Raw genomic sequence first — 19,935 nt, 5'->3', positions numbered from 1 at the left:
TTCCACCTATAAAAGTGCATTATTTATGAAATAGTTTGACGTGAACAGTTCTTATATTTATGAGTCGACGCCAATCATGCCATAAAAGAGATCAGAAACATGATAGTGCATTAAAAAGATAATAATAATAATAATGCATTAAAAAGGCAGGAATCTGCTTGCTTTGGGGCATTGATTTCCATTCTTATATTTTGCAGGGTTACTCCGATTCTTATAAAACAAGTCCAAGTTGTTCATTCTGATTTTAAGAAGAGTGATGGCCTTCCCTGTCCGGCTTATCCTCTTGTCTTCCATTTGCCCTCTACTTTTTCTCTCTGCTTTGTTTTTCTGTGGCTTTATCTCTTTAGGGTTGTACCTATTATTCTTCTTCTCCACTGTTTCTATTTGCTGCTGCCTTTTGGCTTTCAATCTTCGCCATAAACAGAGACCAGCAACACTACTGATCCACACTGCTTCAGTTACCACCAATACAGAGATGGTTCCTTCTTCTTCTTCGTTTTTTTCTCCACCATCCGGTAAACTCACGTACGATGTGTTCCTCAGTTTCAGAGGTACAGATACCCGTAAAAATTTCACGGACCATCTTTATACTGCTCTCAAACAGAAAGGTATATCCACTTTTAGAGATGATGAAGAACTCGAGAGGGGGGAATCGATTGGTCCAAATCTCTTGAAAGCAATCGAAGAATCAAGATATACAATTGCTGTTTTCTCACGAAACTACGCCTATTCTACATGGTGTTTGGATGAGATTACCAAGGTCGCCGATTGCATGAAAGCCATGGGACAAAAAGTCCTCCCAGTGTTCTACGATGTTGATCCAAATGAGGTACGAAGACAGACAGGTGATCACTTTGGGAAAGCATTTGAGAAGCATCAAAAGCGGTTTAAAGCGGAACCAGACAAAGTAAAGAGGTGGAAAGACGCGCTTTTTCAAGTAGGCAATCTCTCCGGATGGCATCTGCAAGATGAGTAAGCTTTCCACGTATCTATACTACAGTTGATAATTTTTGGGATGAACTTTTTTATTACGCCAGGTCGCCGACTGTGATTTCATATGCTTTTGTGATTGAGAATTCGTTAATCAAAAGAGAGCTAGTCCGTTTACATCTGTCTCAAAATCTATAAATGTGTAGAACTAAGTCAAATTTATTTCTAATTCTTCTAATTTGAATCTCAGAATGAAGAAATAGATTGGCATTATATAATTTTCCACTATCTTTATCTAATTGTTGCTTGCTTTATATCTTGTACACATAATATATGCAAGAATATTTCATTACTTTACAGGTACGAATCCAAAGTCATTCAAGAAATTGTTGAAAGGATTTTCACCGAGTTAAATCAATTAATCCCAATATCTGAGGGTTTAGTTGGGATGGATTCTCACCTGAATGAAATGCTTTCGTACTTAGACATTAGGTGTCCTGATGTTCGTATCGTAGGGATTTGTGGGATGGGTGGTATCGGTAAGACAACTGTTGCACAAGTGGTTTTTGAAAGGGTACAAGCTCAGTTTGAAGGTTGCAGCTTTCTTGAGAATGTTAGAGAGGAAACAGAAAAGCAAGGTGCAATTCATTTACAAGAGCAACTTCTTTTGAACTTGCTGAATTGTAATGTAAATGTACAGACCACTAAAATGGGAAAAGATATAATCAGGCATAGACTATGTACTAAAAGGGTTCTTCTCATTCTTGATGATGTGGATCAAGAAGGACAATTGGAAGCATTGTGTAATCGCACTTGGTTTGGTCCAGGGAGTAGGATCATCCTAACATCAAGAGATGAACAATTGCTCAGTTTATTTAGAGTGGATAAAGTATACAAGGTGAATCCATTAACTGCTTGCGAAGCTCTTGAGCTCTTTGGTATGAAAGCCTTTAAGAAAGACCAGCTGGTTGGGAAAGATTTTCTCAAGCTATCCAAGGAATTTTTGAAATATGCTAATGGTCTTCCATTAGCTATTAAAGTTTTGGGTTCCTCTGTTTATGGTAAGAATGTAAAATTATGGTCTAGTGCATTGGATAGACTAAAAAACAATCCTCAAAAAAAGATTATCAATGTTCTTAAAGCTAGTTATGATGGATTAGAAGAAACTGAAAAGAAAATATTTTTGGACATTGCATGTTTCTTTAAGGGATGGAACATAGCTCGTGTAACAAGTATACTACAAGGTAGTGGCCACTGCCCGGACATTGATATAGAGGTTCTCGTACAGAAATCTTTGGTAACGCTGTTTGGAAGCGAATTGGGGATGCATGACTTGGTACAAGAACTGGGTTGGGATATTGTTCGTCAAGAAAGTCCTGAAGAGCCCGAAAATCGTAGCAGGTTGTGGCTTGCCGATGAAATCATCTATGTTCTTGGTCGAAGTAAGGTAATGAAACAGCTGAGTGCTCAAACTCATCTATTGTTTTTATTTATTTATTTATCTTTTTTTTTTTTTTAATTATGGTCTATCTTCTGCAATAACTAATTCTTTGATCTTTGTAAGGCGATGAGTGCTGCTCAAAGTATATTCCTCCAATGTCCAACAAAAGACGATTTTGTCTACTCAATTGATAATGCCTTCTCAAATATGGACAGATTGAGATTGCTCAAGATTTGTAATGTGAAGTTTTTCGGAAACATCACATATCTTTCTAATGAGTTACAATATCTTGAGTGGCATGAGTGTCCTTTGGATTCTTTCCCGTCAGAATTTCAAGCAAATAAACTTGTTGAAGTTCGCATGCAATTTAGCCGCATCAAACAACTATGGAGGGGGAAAAAAGTAAGATCACAATTAATTTTATGCATGTTCATAAAGCTGAGATTTTAGATTCAATTCTATAGTCTCATTTATTAGAAAAGATGAAGTGGCTTTTTTGAATTACGTAACTATATATTCAGACCAAAAAAAGAATTACGTAACTATATAAGTTCCCTGGTCGTCCTCAGTTACACACATCCATAAAAATTAATATGGCATTCTCATACTATGATTGGACATTGCTTTCACGTCGACATGTCTGTAATTCTACTAATTTCTGTAATTTGGAATCACAAAAGAATGTGTAATAAGTATTCTAAATCACGTGATGATCATCTTTGAAATTATGCCAGGGATGGAGCAAGCTACAGCTTATTGATCTGAGTGGTTCACCATACTTGATGTCGACTCCAGACTTCACTGAGGTTCCTGATCTTCAGGAGTTGGAGCTTCAATATTGTACATGCTTGGTGGAGGTTCACCCGTCTCTTGGATTTCTGAAGAAACTTGTCTCTCTGAATATGACACATTGCAGGTCTATTGAGAGCCTTCCACCTTTCACTGCCCTTGAATCCCTCCAAATATTGAGGCTTTCATTCTGTTCAGGGCTGAAGAAGTTTCCAGAAATTGAAGGAAATATGAAAAGCTTGCTGGAGCTTCATTTGGATAGGACCAGCATTGAGGAATTGCCTCCATCAATTGAACACTTGACTGGTCTTACCATATTGAATCTAACAGACTGTAAAAACCTTTTGCATCTTCCCGATACCGTTGGGTGCTTGACTTCTTTGAAAAGTCTCCATCTAACAGGTTGCTCCAAAATTGATGAGATACCTGAGAATCTGAAAGGTATGATATGTCTGGAGAAGCTTACAATTGGTGGAAATTCCATAAGGGAGTTATCTTTCATTGTAGGCATGAAGAATCTACGGTATCTATCCTGCGAAGGATGTAAATGTCTAGTTTCAGAATCATGCAAAAGCCTGGATTCGATATCGAATTTGATAGCGCTAGACTTGAGTTATTGCAATCTGATGGATGGAGCAATTCTCAATGATTTTAGCAGCCTAATCTCCTTGGAATTTTTAGATTTAAGTGGTAATTGCTTCGTGCGATTACCTGAAAGTATCTCTCAACTCTCAAAGCTCGACACTCTGCACTTGAGTAATTGCAGACAGCTTCAATTGCTGCCCAAGAAGCTTCCGTTAAGTCTTCATCACGTGTATGCACAAAATTGTACTTCACTGACAGATTACCCAAATCAAATCAAAGAATTGAATTCATCGGAGTCGGGACTGACTATTATCGATTCCCTCAATTCTTCAGCACTTGGAGTCTCACAGCAAAGTTCGTCCGGGTTGAATTTTTCAAGCATTGTAGGGGAACCTCTACAAGCGCATGTGACATATAATCATCCAGAGGGGATAAAAGTTTATCATGTGCCACGGATAACAGTTCTAAAACAAGTAATATCTCTTTCTCATAACAAAAACAGAGCATATATCTATATATCTATCCTTTTTTCTCATACTACTAGCTAAAGATGCTTTTGTGTCTACGTTGCAGGAGCCTTTCTTTTCAGATTTCAGTAGCGCACATCCTACAGATGAAATTCCAGTGTGGTTCAGTGCTATATCTACCAGAAATCCCATATTAAGCCCGATACCTCAAAATCTGGCCGATGATAACAAGTGGAAGGGATTTGCCGCGGGTGCTATATTCTCAGTCAAGGGGCACACTGCTCTCTCCCTTATTGAACCGGATCCTGATTTTTCTAATTACTCGTATCAAGTCACAATCGAAACTGATGTTGTGCGCCTGGAACCACTAGTGTTCGGGATAGGACTCAGCTGCCTTGCATCAAGTTCTCATCTGCTTATAATTTTCTATATAGAGTGTCTGAAGTTTCCACGATGGGGGTTAAATCAATCAACTGTGGTGAGAGCTATATTTGAAACCACCAATCCATCCATGGTGGTCCAGAAATGTGGAATTCATCTACTCTATGAGCAAGATGCTGGATGGCATTCCAGAATCCGTAGGCATCAACCGATTGTGCTGAATAAAAAGGACGCCGGCTCTCTACGGGATTCTGCCTGGCTTCGTCCATCTTTTAGATGGTAGAATATATTTAATTTTCTGATGCACAAATAGTTAAATGCCGCTTCTGTATTCTATATGCGTACTTATTTTCAATTAAATATTGCAGGGAGAAATTCATTCCACCCTTGGAAGAAGAATCCACACTTGTGCTGAGAAAGAACCTGGAGTCTGTTCTTCCAAGATACCTTGAGGTCGATCCGTCTGTGTTTCTATCTAGCATCGAATCTCTCTAATCTCTATCTTTGATATAAAAGATGTTACTTGTTAATTAAATTTCACATTTTCAATATTAATTTCAGGCACTAAACTGTTATTCTAAAACGTACAAATTTAACCTCAGTGGAAGGCCAGGGTGGTTTCATGAGTCGTTTGTCTTTCCTCAAAGGGCTGGTTTTACTGTAGCATCAATCAAGCGGCCTCAAAATCTACACAAGAGCAAGAAGTGGATGGGATTTGCAATATATGCATCACTTGTAGAGGAAGTGGGGCAGACAATGGAAAAGGACAACTATTGGGTACGCGTATTTGTTACACTAGGAACTGGGGATAAATTTCGTTTGGGTGTGGCCCGAGTACTTAAGCACGTCAGGCCATTGTCAGAAGAACATCATCAACTATTGGTTATTTACATACCACGGGCACAAATTCCTGAAGTGTTGTTCACTCAGACATTAACAACTGCAATGGACTTTTACATCAAGATCAGTGATAGCGCTCATGTAAAGGTTCAAACATGTGGGTTCCGTATTGTGTACCAAGAAGATATACAAGGGTTTGCTGATACAATTATCCGGTGCATGCAAAGGGAAGATTCTCTTAAATCTCACAATAAGTTGGTGGTAGAACAATGGATACGATTGATACGATGGCAAGGTGCCCTAAATTTAGAGAGAATGACAGAACAGGATTCTAGAACCCCACGGGAAAAACAATTTCAATTGCACTTACAAAAATATAGAAATTGGGTCTCTCTCTCTCTCTCTCTCTCTCTCTCTCTCTCATATGCACAGTTTTTGTTATTATTTCTTCTTTTTTGGCATTTTTATTGACATTTGAACTCATATTTACAGGACTGGTCTGACCCTCATCCTGTTTGTTGTCACTTCGAGGGAGATGAAATTTTCAAGTTGAAATGGTTCATGCCTTTCATCAACCAAGGCAACTCTGCAGAAATCCAACTGCCTCTGAATGTGTTCAATGATGATAATTGGTTGGGCTTTGCCGTATGTTCTCAGTTGTCCCACGACCAATATCCAAACATTAGTCTCGGCAGTACTGCTGCTGATTCAAAGGAGGTTATGCTTATTTGCTGTCTGGCCTCTGATGTTGCTTGGGAGGGCTTATTTGATTACAACTTTGAATTACGTTTAAAGATTCAAGAGCCATCGGAATACGATGCGACTTGGTTCTTTTATATACCGCGCACTAAAGTTCGTAGTAATGTTTGGAGACAATGCAAATTGGCCAGGATAACTATGTTGTTGTCGAGTCCAAGCTCAGGAGTAGTGCATAGTTGTGCCCTTCGTCTACTATTTAAGGAGGACGTTGAACGTCTTGTAAAAACACTGGCCCACGCCGAATTACCTTGAACATACCCCAGCGTCTGGGGCTCTGATACCAAATGTTGGGATCAGAATCCATAAAAAGGAAGTAGAGGAAGTAAATTGCAGAAAATGAAAGAAAATAAACTAAACAACATTCATATTCATCGATATCTTTTACAATGGAGGCAAGTTGCTTATATAGCTCAATCTACTAACAACCCTAGACACCCATTTATAGCTGACCCGACCCGATATAGAGCCCAAGATGGAAATGCAGCTCATTTAGATAGCTCAACACATTAGCCCAAGACAATGTGTAAGAGTGTCCTAACAGTCTGCTTCTCAATCATGGAGAAGGTAACTCAATTGTGAGTAGCCTTTTGGCTTAGATTAATTTTGTAAGTCGCAATAACTTATCATTTGGCTTGGCTGAAGTTCCGATATATATTTGCATTGACAGGAGGCAAAACAAGAGTTTCCTAATGGAGAATGAGATAAAAATGTTGTGTGATATTTTCTTAAAGCTAGATCATATCTAGTGCTTAGTGGTGTTAAGAGTGTTGTTTGCTTCTACTCGAGGTGCAATTAATTTGATTAGTATTACATTGAATGACCTATTCATTTTGTTTAGTAATGTTACTGAAGGCTAGTTTGGGATTGCTGTGACTTTAAAAAAAAAAATGCTGCTACTGTGTTGTGAGAATAATCAGGCAATCAGCTGTGAATTAAAACAGTTTCGTGTTTGGTAAATAATATTTTTAAAAGTGCTGTCAGTGCATAAAACAATTGCAGAGTGTGTTTTGATCCACATCAGCATCTAAAAGCAACCTCTAAGCTGCTTCTAAAATCTGCTACCAATGACCTATAACTTTCAATTAAAGCTGCTTTTTATTTATTTACCAAACACAATAAAATCTAAAATTTTGAACAAAAGCTGATTTTTTTAAAAGCGAAGCAATCTCAAACGGGGCCTGAATGACCTATTCATTTTTGTGATTACCCCATAAATTGATTCACGACTATAACAATGAACATGAGTCCAGATTCTTTGTTTTGGTAGATTGTATCCGCGAGTACGAAACAAAAACAGATTCCCTGGGATTTTTATTAGGAAAAACAGAATGGGGTGTAATAGCTACGGTCGTAGATCACAAATACATAGAATCCAGTAAAATCTTTAAGATTCAAATTATACGTGAACTTGAAGAATAATAATGGAGCATCTTCTAGCATTAGCATCGAATACTCAATTTCGAAACTCGATTGAAAACCAAGTTTACAGATTCATTGTTTATTTCAACATCCAAAACCACAAACTAATACATTCTGTTTGGACCCAAAATGAACATTTTGGCCTAACAAGGCATGTGTTGGAGAAATTGAGCCAATGTCAGTGGCTCAAGCTATATATTGTCGACAAGCTCGAAATATATATTTAGAGGCTAAATAAAGCCTACTATGGAAGTATGACAAGTCAACTTTAGCATATTTTCCTACTTCGGCTAGGAAAAACCGAGCTAGACAAGGAAGGAGGGGTGGCAGACTAACCAAATGAAATCGAAATGTATTGAAACTTTCCAGATCCATTCTAGACAGCCCAAGGATCATTTCTTATGAAGAGTGCAAGAGCTTTTTTTGAGTGGAAGGCCTTCAAACAATCAGCCCAATTTTCTACAGAAGCAAAACTGGAAAATTGGACCTGTAAGAGGTCCAGCAGCATTTTCGGCCCAACCACATGGAATAAAAATCTGAAAATTTGTCAGGATGATCTACACTCATAGTGGAACATTTCATATGAAGCAGTCGAAGGCATATAATGAAGTCTTGTTGGAGAAATAATTGAAGGAATAAAGGGGCAGAAACTGACCTAAAACCAGCTCAATATTCACATGTTCATGTTTCCTACCCACATGAAGAAAGCTAGATGCTTTTCTCTTTTTCCTTGGATATATTTTTCTTCTACAATCTCTTTAATAGATCATCACCACTTCCATGTTGCTGCACCTTCATGCTTTGCTTTCATTTCATCTTTTCTCTATCTTTTCCATATTTTACAAGTGAACTTAGATCTACTTTCATTATTTTTCTTCCACTCATCATTTCACTCTTCTTTTTCTTCCCTATATAAACACCTTCTCTTCTCATTCTAAAAGACCCATTCACATACAACAACAACATCTCTAAGATGATCTAAGTTCTCTCTAGAGCAAACCTCTCTAAGAGCAACTCCTCTCATTCTCTTTCTCTTAGCGGTGATTGAAGGAATTGTGTCCTAAAACAATCATTTTGATGTAATTATTATTGTAATTATTATTAATCAAAAGGGCAAGTTTATTGTTCATTGCTTATATTTAATATTTGATTGAACAAGGTCCAAGGAATATGAGTTAAAGAGAAAGTAATCTAAAGAGTTAGATGTGTGAGACCTTTACTCTTTCACACTCTTATCCTAAAAGGTTCCTAGTCATAGGATTATCACTTGGACATTGATAATCCGGAAAGACTAGCACATACTATGTATGCTCAATATGGAGGATGATATGTCTCTTGTCATTTGTGTAGAGACACTAATACAAGTATGTGGGTGCTCTTAACTTAAAGAGTACACTGAACGCGATCATTAGAGTTCTTGTATGGAGTCTTACTTACATGTCAAACTTGAACTCTAAATTGCAATAATACAAATTAGTCCTTTGACCTGAGACACCATAGTTGTCTTATGAGTGAATGGATTATCTCTTGATGATGCAATAACATTGTGTCCCTTAATGGATATAATAGATGCATTCATTGGTATAATCAATTCGGTCATGGAGACATGTGAGTGTACAATAAGGAATCTCTATCCTTAAGTAAATAAGGTGTATGTTCAAAGATGTGATTCAATGAGTCTTTGGCCAAAGCATTGAATGAGATTAAAAAGGAGTTTTTAATCACATTCTAAGAATCACATAAGAATGAAAATCACATTAGGGGATTGACATATCAATTCCATACCCCGATGATGTGATTTAGAACATAGTGTTAGAGAAGGACCGTATTGTATTGTAATTCCAATTGAATAGGTTCTTTGTCATTCTACATTAACTAGGGTAGTCATGATATGTTGCAAGACGTCACTCATGACTTGTGAAGTCCCCGAGGATTAATAAACATTTATAATCCTAATAACAAGGGAGAATCAAAAATGGAGTTTTTGATTCGTAAACAAAATAGAATGGTTTCTATAAACTTCACTGCCTTGTTAATTAGAACCTAAGAGATCGCACACCATATAAGTGGATCCTTGAGATTGTATATGAAGAAGATTAAACAAGAGTTGGTTATGACCAAATAATTAATTAGATTTATTATTTGGACATAATTAGGTTTTTCGGGTAAAACCGAACCTATTGGGCCTAAACGATTGTCGGGCTTTTCATGTGGACTTGGGCTTCACTAAATGAGATTTAAATGAAAGCCCAAGACACATTTTTAGTGCCCAATAACAAGTATGGACCAGCCAAAATATTGGCTTTATGAAAGTCAATATTTTCTTTTAGTAATTGGAGTTATTTCCTATTATATAAAAGTGAAAGCATGGACAAAGAGAATAAGTGTGTCTCCACACTATTATTTTCAGATTAGAGAGAGAGAAAGAGTTCTCTCTTGGTCCATTTTTCAGAAATTAAAGGAAAGAAGAACACTTGCATAATTTCTTCTTTTCTTTCATCTTTCTTCATCTCTTGATTCACTTGGTGAAGATCCTTAGAGGCCATATATTTTTGTGGCTCTACTTGTTACATCAAGGAGAATATTACAAGCACAAGGAGTACAAGAAGGAGTTCCTAATTCAAGGTGCTTCAAGGTGGAGGAAACACACACAAGGAGAGATCAAGGAGAGGAACTTTGGTGGTTCACTTGGATCGGATTAAAATCACGCTCCAAGGGTGAGTAGAACATAAACTCCCTCTTTGTTCTTCCTTACTATGCATGCTTTGTTTATATACATATCACAATAAGCCAAGATCATGGGTTAAAGGAATGGATTTTATGTTTAGTTAGTAGTTTAATGGTTAAACTAATTCCGCACTAATTAAAAAGTTTTGAAATCCATCCATTCCTTCAATTGGTATCAGAGCCATTGGCTTAATTTTGATATGTTATAAACATGGCTAAGTATGTTGGTTGATGTGATTTTCTTAAGCTTAGAGTAATATGTAATTTAGATCATAAAATTTGCTTTATCATAAAAGTTATGAAGCATGTGATGTAAGGTAGATTTTATCATAGCTAGAAAAAGTTTTCTGGAAATTACATGTAAGAAGTGGTTTAAGTTTTATGAAACTTTGATGCATATGAGATATGTATTAAGGGATTCTATATGTTTCTTAATTAAGGTGTTAATCTTAGAAACATGTTAGATTATATATGCTTTAGGGTATGCATGATTTTTGGCTTCAAAGATGAAGTAAACAAGTGTTCAATGGAAGAACACAAAGCTGAAATTTTATTTCCAGCTTTGGAACATGTCTAATCTAGTTATGAACTAGCTAATTTTTCATGGTGTTTGTTTTTCACTTTTGATCCATAAATTCATGAATTCAAATTTACCTAATAGTTAATGATGACATAAAATCATTTCCATGTTTCCCTCACCAAAAGGTTGGTAGAGTTAGTCATCTTTACTATTAGTTTCTCTAAATTACTCACCAAAAGTTGGAATGAGATAAAAGACATGTCTCCCTAAATTATGAGATAAAAGACATGTCTCCCTAAATCACTCACCAAAGGTTGGTGAATCATGATGTAAAACATCATCCCCTAAATCACTCACCAAAAGTTGGTGATGCATGATGTAAAACATCATTCCCTAAATCACTCATCAAAAGTGATGTGAGACATCATCCCCTAAATTACTCACCAAAAGTTAGTGTTGCATGATGTAAGACATCATCCCCTAAATCACTCAATTAATTTACTTGCATTAAATTAAAGTAATTTAGTGGTTAATTTATTTTGAATAAGTTAATTATGCTTGTTTAATTAACCTTATTAATCTTGGTTAATTAAAGGATGATTATGGACTATGGCCTAATATAATTGAGCATGAGATTGGCCGACTATTCATTTTGAATGAATGTGGTTATGTAATTAAAGTAGTTAATTCATTTGGGTTATGTAATTAATTTAGTTAATTCATTTGGTTGTGTAACTAAGTAGCTTATTTAATTTATTCAAGTTTGATTAAATTTAAATGGGAGCTTGTATGCCCCTTATCCACTCTTGTAATCGAAGATGGAGGCACATGAGGATGATTCAAAGAAGAAGTTTGAAGTCATCTAGCCTTGAAAGAAGTTCAAGTGCAAAGTGTAATAGCTTAGCTTAGTTATTTAATTTTCGTAATCGTTACGCGTAATTAAAATCAACCACCCAAACATGACCTTGATCCAACATATTGGCTCATGTTGGATCAAACAACAAGTCCATAATCATCCTATGTGACCTATTATAATTGCATGTTCATTGCACTTGATCAAGTAATTTTATATTTCCCATGATTCCATTTGAAAAATGTTTTTGATGAAATCAAATTGTTTTCTGAAAACAATTAGTGGGAGTATTTTATTATAGATCAAGTATAATGAATGTGTGATTGCATTAGGATCAAAGCAAATGCAATGTGATTGTTATTAATGAGATTATTAAAGATGAGACCTTAAAATTCCCTCAAAGTGATATTAAGTTGAAAAACGAAGAAGTCATTATGAATGCTTCTTTGTGGCCTTCCAACATTGTAATCTCCTATTAGATGTTCTTACATGTGAATATTATTCCGAACGGGGGTATTTCTTGCTAGGAGCATTAAAAAGAGGTTATTCAACATTTGATGTTGTAAGGTAGGGACAAATCTTGGTCAATATTCTATTATGATGAGATTTAATTTTTGATCTCTATACTTACATGAGATGATGGGTATAGCTTAACTAGAGTAATTTATCAATATCCTATTATGGTGAGACTTAATTACTTTAGAGGCCAAAGTTATGGATATTCACATTTGATGTGATTGGATAAGGGTATCCTCTCATGGAAATTAAGTTGACTTATAGTTCTATTATGATGCGGTTGGCTTAATAAAAATGAGTCTTCCATACTCACTAAGAGTTTTAATTTATACTCTCGAATTCCTTGAGGGATTTGGAATTTGTTAAAATAGTGAGAGGGTGCCATTTGATTCTTAAGACCCGAGTCACTTGGTTTTAAAATCAATCTCACTTCTTTTATTTTATGTTATGTAGACTGCAATATGTCAGGACATCCTATCACCAAAATTCTCAATGAAAATCGTCTTGAGGGCCCAAACTTCAATGACTGGCTCCGCAATTTGAAAATTGTATTGACATTCGATAAGATCGCTTATGTCTTACAAAATGCACATCCTCACACTCCATTGGCTCAAGATGCAACCGATGAGCAACGTGTTGCTTATCAAAAGCATAAGGATGATGACACGCAAGCTAAATGTGTTATGCTTGCATCCATGAACTCACAACTTCAGAAGCAACATGAGAATATGGATAGCGCCAGTTCTATATTACTTCATCTCACTGAATTGTTTGGTGAGAGAAATAGAAATGTGCGCTTCACAGTAGTCAATGAGCTTGTTAAGACAAAGCATGTGAGGGGTGCACCTGTTCATCAACATGGTCTAAAAATGATAGGCCTTATTGAGCAGATTCAAGACCTTGGATTTGCACTTGATGCGGAGCTAGCTCAAGATCTTCTTCTTTCCTCCCTAGATGATTCATTTTCTCAGTTCATAATGAACTATAATATGCAACAAATGGATCATACTCTTTCTGATCTTCTCAATATGCTGGTAACAGCTGAGAAGCAAATTAAGAAAGAGAGTGGGAGTGCGGCTATTATCGCTTCTTCTTCATCCAGTAAGTCCAAATGTAAAGGCAAAGGGAAGAAGAAATAAGTGATAAAGCCTAAGGGAGTAGTCCAAAAGAAGAAGAAGAAGGAACAAAAGGAACCAAAAGGTATTTGTTTCTTTTGCAACAAAGATGGGCACTGGAAGAGGAATTGCAAAGCTTATCTTGCATCCTTGAAGAACAAGTCTTCAACAGAAAGTATGATCAATGTGATTGAATCAATATTTACAGTTAATAATACTTCCACTTGGATAATTGATTCAGGTGCATCCCACCATGTTTGCACTTCGTTGCAGGACCTAGTGGGAGCAAGGAAGCTTAAAGCTGGAGAAATTTCCCTACGTGTAGGAAATGGCACAAGAGTTGATGCCAAAGCCGTGGGGACTTATATTTTGAAGTTACCATCAGGAGATACATTGGAGTTAAATAATTGTCTTTATCTTCCTATATGTATAAAGAACCTTATCTCCATCTCCATGCTTTTGAAGGATGGTTATAGAGTAGTTTTTGATAAACTAAGTGGTTTTGTATCTATTAATGAACGCATGATATGTCATGCTAATATTATTGATGGTCTCTTTCATCTAGCTTTAGATGGTAGTATTAACTGTATGAAGGAAAATGCTTTGGGATCTAAGAGAACTCGAGAAACGGTTAACCCCATTAAGATGTGGCACCTTAAACTTGGTCATATTAGCCAAGATAGAATTCACAAATTATCCAAAAATGGATACTTAGAGTCATTAGGATCTGATCCTATGCCTACTTGTGAGTCTTGTCTAAAAGGAAAAATGACCAAGTCACATTATGGTGGACAAAGAATAAGAGTTAAAGAACTCCTAGGCCTAATACATACCGATGTATGTGGTCCCATGTCCACTATTAGTAGAGGTGGATTCTCATACTTCATAACCTTTACCGATGATTATTCTCGGTTTGGTTATTTATACCTTATGAAGAACAAATCTGAAGCCTTTGAAAAGTTCAAAGAATTTAAGAATGAAGTTGAGAAACAAACCGACAGAAGTATTAAGGCTCTAAGATCTGATCGAGGAGGCGAATACTTAAGCAATGAGTTTATTGATTATCTCAAACAAGAAGGCATTGTTTCTTCATTAGCTCCTCCTGGAACACCACAACTCAATGGTGTCTCTGAAAGGAGAAATCGAACTTTGTTAGACATGGTTCGTTCCATGATGAGCTATACTGATTTACCTATATCCTTTTGGGGATATGCACTTCAAACAGCAATTTATTTGTTGAATAAAGTGCCTTCCAAGTCCGTCCCTCTTACACCATATGAGATGTGGCATGGGAAGAAACCAAGTCTCAATCATATTAAGATTTGGGGTTGTCCAGCTTATGTCGAAGACTAGAAGCAGGCAAGCTTGAAGCTAGATCAAGCAAGTGTTTATTTGTGGGATATCCTAAAGATAGTTTAGGATATTATTTCTATCAACCTGAAGAACAAAAGGTGTTTGTTAGCAGGAATGCCACTTTCCTTGAAAGGGACTATGTCCTTGATGGAAATGTTGAGCAAATGGTAGAACTCAAGGAAGTGTCCAACAAGCCACAAACTAACACTTCATTTCCCGTTGAACAACTTCCTGAACCAACTATAACACAAACTCCAAGAATATCTAGTAGGATCCGGATACCTCCCAAGAGGTATGGTTTGTGTCATGAAAGCCTTGGGGAGTTAAATCTCCTTGGTGACAATGAAAACCTGCATGATCCTTCTAGTTATAATGAAGCAATGTCAAACGTTGACTCAAAGAAATGGCAAGAAGCCATGGAATCCGAGATTGACTCTATGTATACCAATCAAGTCTGGACTCTCGTTGACCCTCCACCTGGTATTAGACCAATTGGAAACAAATGGGTCTTCAAGAAAAAGATAGGTTCAGATGGTAAAATAGAAACCTACAAAGCAAGGTTGGTGGCAAAGGGCTATAAGCAAAGAGAGGGCATTGACTATGAAGATACGTTCTCTCCTGTTGCCATGGTTAAATCTATTCGGATATTATTTGCTATAGCTGCTCACTATGATTATGAGATATGGCAAATGGACGTAAAGACTGCCTTTCTGAATGGCAACCTTGAGGAAGACCTTTATATGGATCAACCTGAAGGCTTTACGTCTAAAGATGACATTCATAAAGTGTGTAAGCTTCATAGGTCCATCTATGGACTCAAGCAAGCTTCAAGGAGTTGGAACATCCGTTTTGATGATGCAGTCAAATCTTTTGGTTTCACACAAAACATGGATGAACCTTGTGTTTACAAGAAGGTTAGTGGGAGTGCTGTTGTGTTCCTTGTACTTTATGTAGATGACATCCTACTCTTTGGGAACGATGTAGGAATGTTATCTTCAATTAAAGTTTGGTTGTCCAAGACCTTCCTTATGAAGGATCTTGGAGAAGCTGCCTATGTACTAGGAATAAAGATCTATAGAGACAGATCAAAAAGATTAATTGGATTATCTCAATCCTTGTACATAGACAAAGTGCTGAATAGATTTCACATGGAACAATCTAGGAAGGGTTTTCTGCCTGTCAGACATGGCATTCACCTTTCTAAGAAAATGTGCCCACAAACGATTGAGGAAGTGCAAAAGATGAGCAAGATCCCATATGCATCTGCAATAGGGAGCCTCATGTATGCGATGCTATGCACAAGACCTGATATCAGTTATGGCGTAAGCATAACTAGTCGATATCAGTCTAATCCAGGTTTAGAACACTGGAATGCTGTTAAGAATATCCTTAAGTACTTGAGAAGGACTAAAGATTTATTCCTCGTTTATGGAGGTGGTGATTTGCAATCAGAGTTGCAAGTGGAAGCATACACAGACTCAGATTTTCAATCTGATGTGAATGACAGAAAATCCACATCAGGGTTTGTCTTCACCTTGAATGGAGGTGCAGTAAATTGGAGAAGCTGCAAACAAAGTGTTACTGCAGATTCCACTACTGAGGCCGAATACATTGCAGCTGCAGAGGCTGCAAAGGAAGAAGTTTGGATGAAAAAGTTCATCACTGAACTTGATGTTGTTCCTACCATTGAGTCACCGATTCCACTTTTCTGTGACAGCAATGGGGCAATTGCTCAAGCCAAGGAACCAAGGTCTCATCAAAAATCCAAACACATCGAAAGACGTTTCCATATCATAAGGGAGATTGTTAATCGTGGAGACGTTAACATTCTCAAAGTAGCATCTGTTGATAACATATCAGATCCATTCACTAAGCCTTTATCACAAGCAAAGCTAGAACAACATCTTGAGAAGATGGGTGTACGTTTCATGGCTGATTGGGTTTAGTACAAGTGGGAGATTGAAGGAATTGTGTCCTAAAACAATCATTTTGATGTAATTATTATTGTAATTATTATTAATCAAAAGGGCAAGTTTATTGTTCATTGCTTATATTTAATATTTGATTGAACAAGGTCCAAGGAATATGAGTTAAAGAGAAAGTAATCTAAAGAGTTAGATGTGTGAGACCTTTACTCTTTCACACTCTTATCCTAAAAGGTTCCTAGTCATAGGATTATCACTTGGACATTGATAATCCGGAAAGACTAGCACATACTATGTATGCTCAATATGGAGGATGATATGTCTCTTGTCATTTGTGTAGAGACACTAATACAAGTATGTGGGTGCTCTTAACTTAAAGAGTACACTGAACGCGATCATTAGAGTTCTTGTATGGAGTCTTACTTACATGTCAAACTTGAACTCTAAATTGCAATAATACAAATTAGTCCTTTGACCTGAGACACCATAGTTGTCTTATGAGTGAATGGATTATCTCTTGATGATGCAATAACATTGTGTCCCTTAATGGATATAATAGATGCATTCATTGGTATAATCAATTCGGTCATGGAGACATGTGAGTGTACAATAAGGAATCTCTATCCTTAAGTAAATAAGGTGTATGTTCAAAGATGTGATTCAATGAGTCTTTGGCCAAAGCATTGAATGAGATTAAAAAGGAGTTTTTAATCACATTCTAAGAATCACATAAGAATGAAAATCACATTAGGGGATTGACATATCAATTCCATACCCCGATGATGTGATTTAGAACATAGTGTTAGAGAAGGACCGTATTGTATTGTAATTCCAATTGAATAGGTTCTTTGTCATTCTACATTAACTAGGGTAGTCATGATATGTTGCAAGACGTCACTCATGACTTGTGAAGTCCCCGAGGATTAATAAACATTTATAATCCTAATAACAAGGGAGAATCAAAAATGGAGTTTTTGATTCGTAAACAAAATAGAATGGTTTCTATAAACTTCACTGCCTTGTTAATTAGAACCTAAGAGATCGCACACCATATAAGTGGATCCTTGAGATTGTATATGAAGAAGATTAAACAAGAGTTGGTTATGACCAAATAATTAATTAGATTTATTATTTGGACATAATTAGGTTTTTCGGGTAAAACCGAACCTATTGGGCCTAAACGATTGTCGGGCTTTTCGTGTGGACTTGGGCTTCACTAAATGAGATTTAAATGAAAGCCCAAGACACATTTTTAGTGCCCAATAACAAGTATGGACCAGCCAAAATATTGGCTTTATGAAAGTCAATATTTTCTTTTAGTAATTGGAGTTATTTCCTATTATATAAAAGTGAAAGCATGGACAAAGAGAATAAGTGTGTCTCCACACTATTATTTTCAGATTAGAGAGAGAGAAAGAGTTCTCTCTTGGTCCATTTTTCAGAAATTAAAGGAAAGAAGAACACTTGCATAATTTCTTCTTTTCTTTCATCTTTCTTCATCTCTTGATTCACTTGGTGAAGATCCTTAGAGGCCATATATTTTTGTGGCTCTACTTGTTACATCAAGGAGAATATTACAAGCACAAGGAGTACAAGAAGGAGTTCCTAATTCAAGGTGCTTCAAGGTGGAGGAAACACACACAAGGAGAGATCAAGGAGAGGAACTTTGGTGGTTCACTTGGATCGGATTAAAATCACGCTCCAAGGGTGAGTAGAACATAAACTCCCTCTTTGTTCTTCCTTACTATGCATGCTTTGTTTATATACATATCACAATAAGCCAAGATCATGGGTTAAAGGAATGGATTTTATGTTTAGTTAGTAGTTTAATGGTTAAACTAATTCCGCACTAATTAAAAAGTTTTGAAATCCATCCATTCCTTCAGTGATCACACTCCTAGTCCTAGTCTTCTCAGAAGCCGACTTTCAGTGCCACCAAACCCTCTGTCAACGTGCTTCGGTCCTAGTCTCCTCGGGAGCCGACGGTAGTGCCGCGACCACAACGGTTACAGAACCAGCCAAGCAAGGGTAACGCCCTAGCAACCCTGTCACGCCCCGAATTTTTTTGAAATAAGGATTCAAATCCGGAACATGACTAATAACAATACAAATAACGTCCTGAATTTTTCTCTCAGAAACAACCACTAGTTACACCTCTTGATATTACATAAACCAAATCCTCAAGCTACTTATTACAGCACACTCTCACCAAATCAAATAGTAAAACTCAAATGAGTGTAATTCTCCTCACAAAACAAATGCTGTAAATCTAATACTAATACTCTAAACCGCACGATCACTGCTCTGATTCTCCTGACCTGTGAGATTACCCGCTACACAATTTGAATAGTGTACCGGGAATTGCAACAACACAAAACCCGGTAAGCTTTTGACAGCCCGTATGAGTAAACAAGAAAGAACTGTTGATTTATTCAATTATATTTATTATAACTCAAGTAAACAATCAACACAGTCACACGGTAACTCCAAAAATCACATAAACATAAAAGCAAGTATATTCTCGATACTCTCTTTTAAAACTCAACATTTGACTGATCACAACCAATAACTATTGCAACATTAATATGTGAAATAACATTAAAGCAAAGCATGCTTGATTCTCTTTTCACTAACACCTTCACATATTAACAATATATCACAGATAGATATTTGATCAAAATAATATAAGTACACTTTTCTTTTTAGTGAATTTTTGGATTAACTGGTAACAAATCACAAATCCACGTACTAGGGTATGTCTACTATACCCAAAGCACGAGTAAGCCAGGTTGACTGGTAACAAATCACAAATCCACGTACTAGGGTATGTCTACTATACCCAAAGCACGGGTAAGCCGTAGCATACTGAGGACACTACCAAAGTATGTATACTCAAAGTAAGCACCCTTCCTAAGAGTATAATAGTGCACTATCTATAGGGACTAGGGCCCAGGCTTAACGTCTCATAACACCAAAACACATTTACCAGTAATTCACTTAAGCACGGGGTTGTAGAAATCACCTGGCTTCACAACTGTACTTCTCAGACATAATCAAATTCACAAAATACAATCTTTATGATTTATAGATCGTATATATGTATATGTACACCCACATAAAGAGACATATTATTTCAAGATAAATCTTTATTTCTTCAAATAATTTCCACATAATCACAAGTGGGCATATAAAATAGCTTTCACACCACATGATCAACATTTCATTATTCAACAATTAAAATGCGAGATTAATAGCTTGAATAATATCCAATTCATTCTCAATTATTTCATCACACCAATCACACGTCAACCAATA

At 36.5% G+C, this 19,935-nt stretch overlaps 1 protein-coding gene across 1 annotated transcript; it reads left to right on the top strand.

The window, feature by feature from the left end:
- The first annotated feature begins 174 nt into the window (after positions 1-174).
- LOC133744162 (TMV resistance protein N-like) lies at positions 175-6,842 on the top strand. Its single transcript, XM_062172307.1, has 8 exons — positions 175-972; positions 1,291-2,377; positions 2,495-2,773; positions 3,106-4,218; positions 4,319-4,872; positions 4,962-5,046; positions 5,155-5,820; positions 5,926-6,842. Exons 1-8 carry the CDS (start codon positions 257-259, stop codon positions 6,442-6,444), a joined length of 5,019 nt encoding a protein of 1,672 aa, XP_062028291.1. The 5' UTR covers positions 175-256; the 3' UTR covers positions 6,445-6,842.
- The last annotated feature ends 13,093 nt before the right edge of the window (positions 6,843-19,935 follow it).

The sequence above is a fragment of the Rosa rugosa genome, chromosome 4 (genome assembly GCF_958449725.1).
Source record: "Rosa rugosa chromosome 4, drRosRugo1.1, whole genome shotgun sequence".
In the NCBI taxonomy this organism is placed as follows: Eukaryota; Viridiplantae; Streptophyta; class Magnoliopsida; order Rosales; family Rosaceae; genus Rosa; species Rosa rugosa.
Note: the sequence above shows the minus strand (reverse complement) of the source record. Positions and strands in the feature narration are given on the sequence as shown.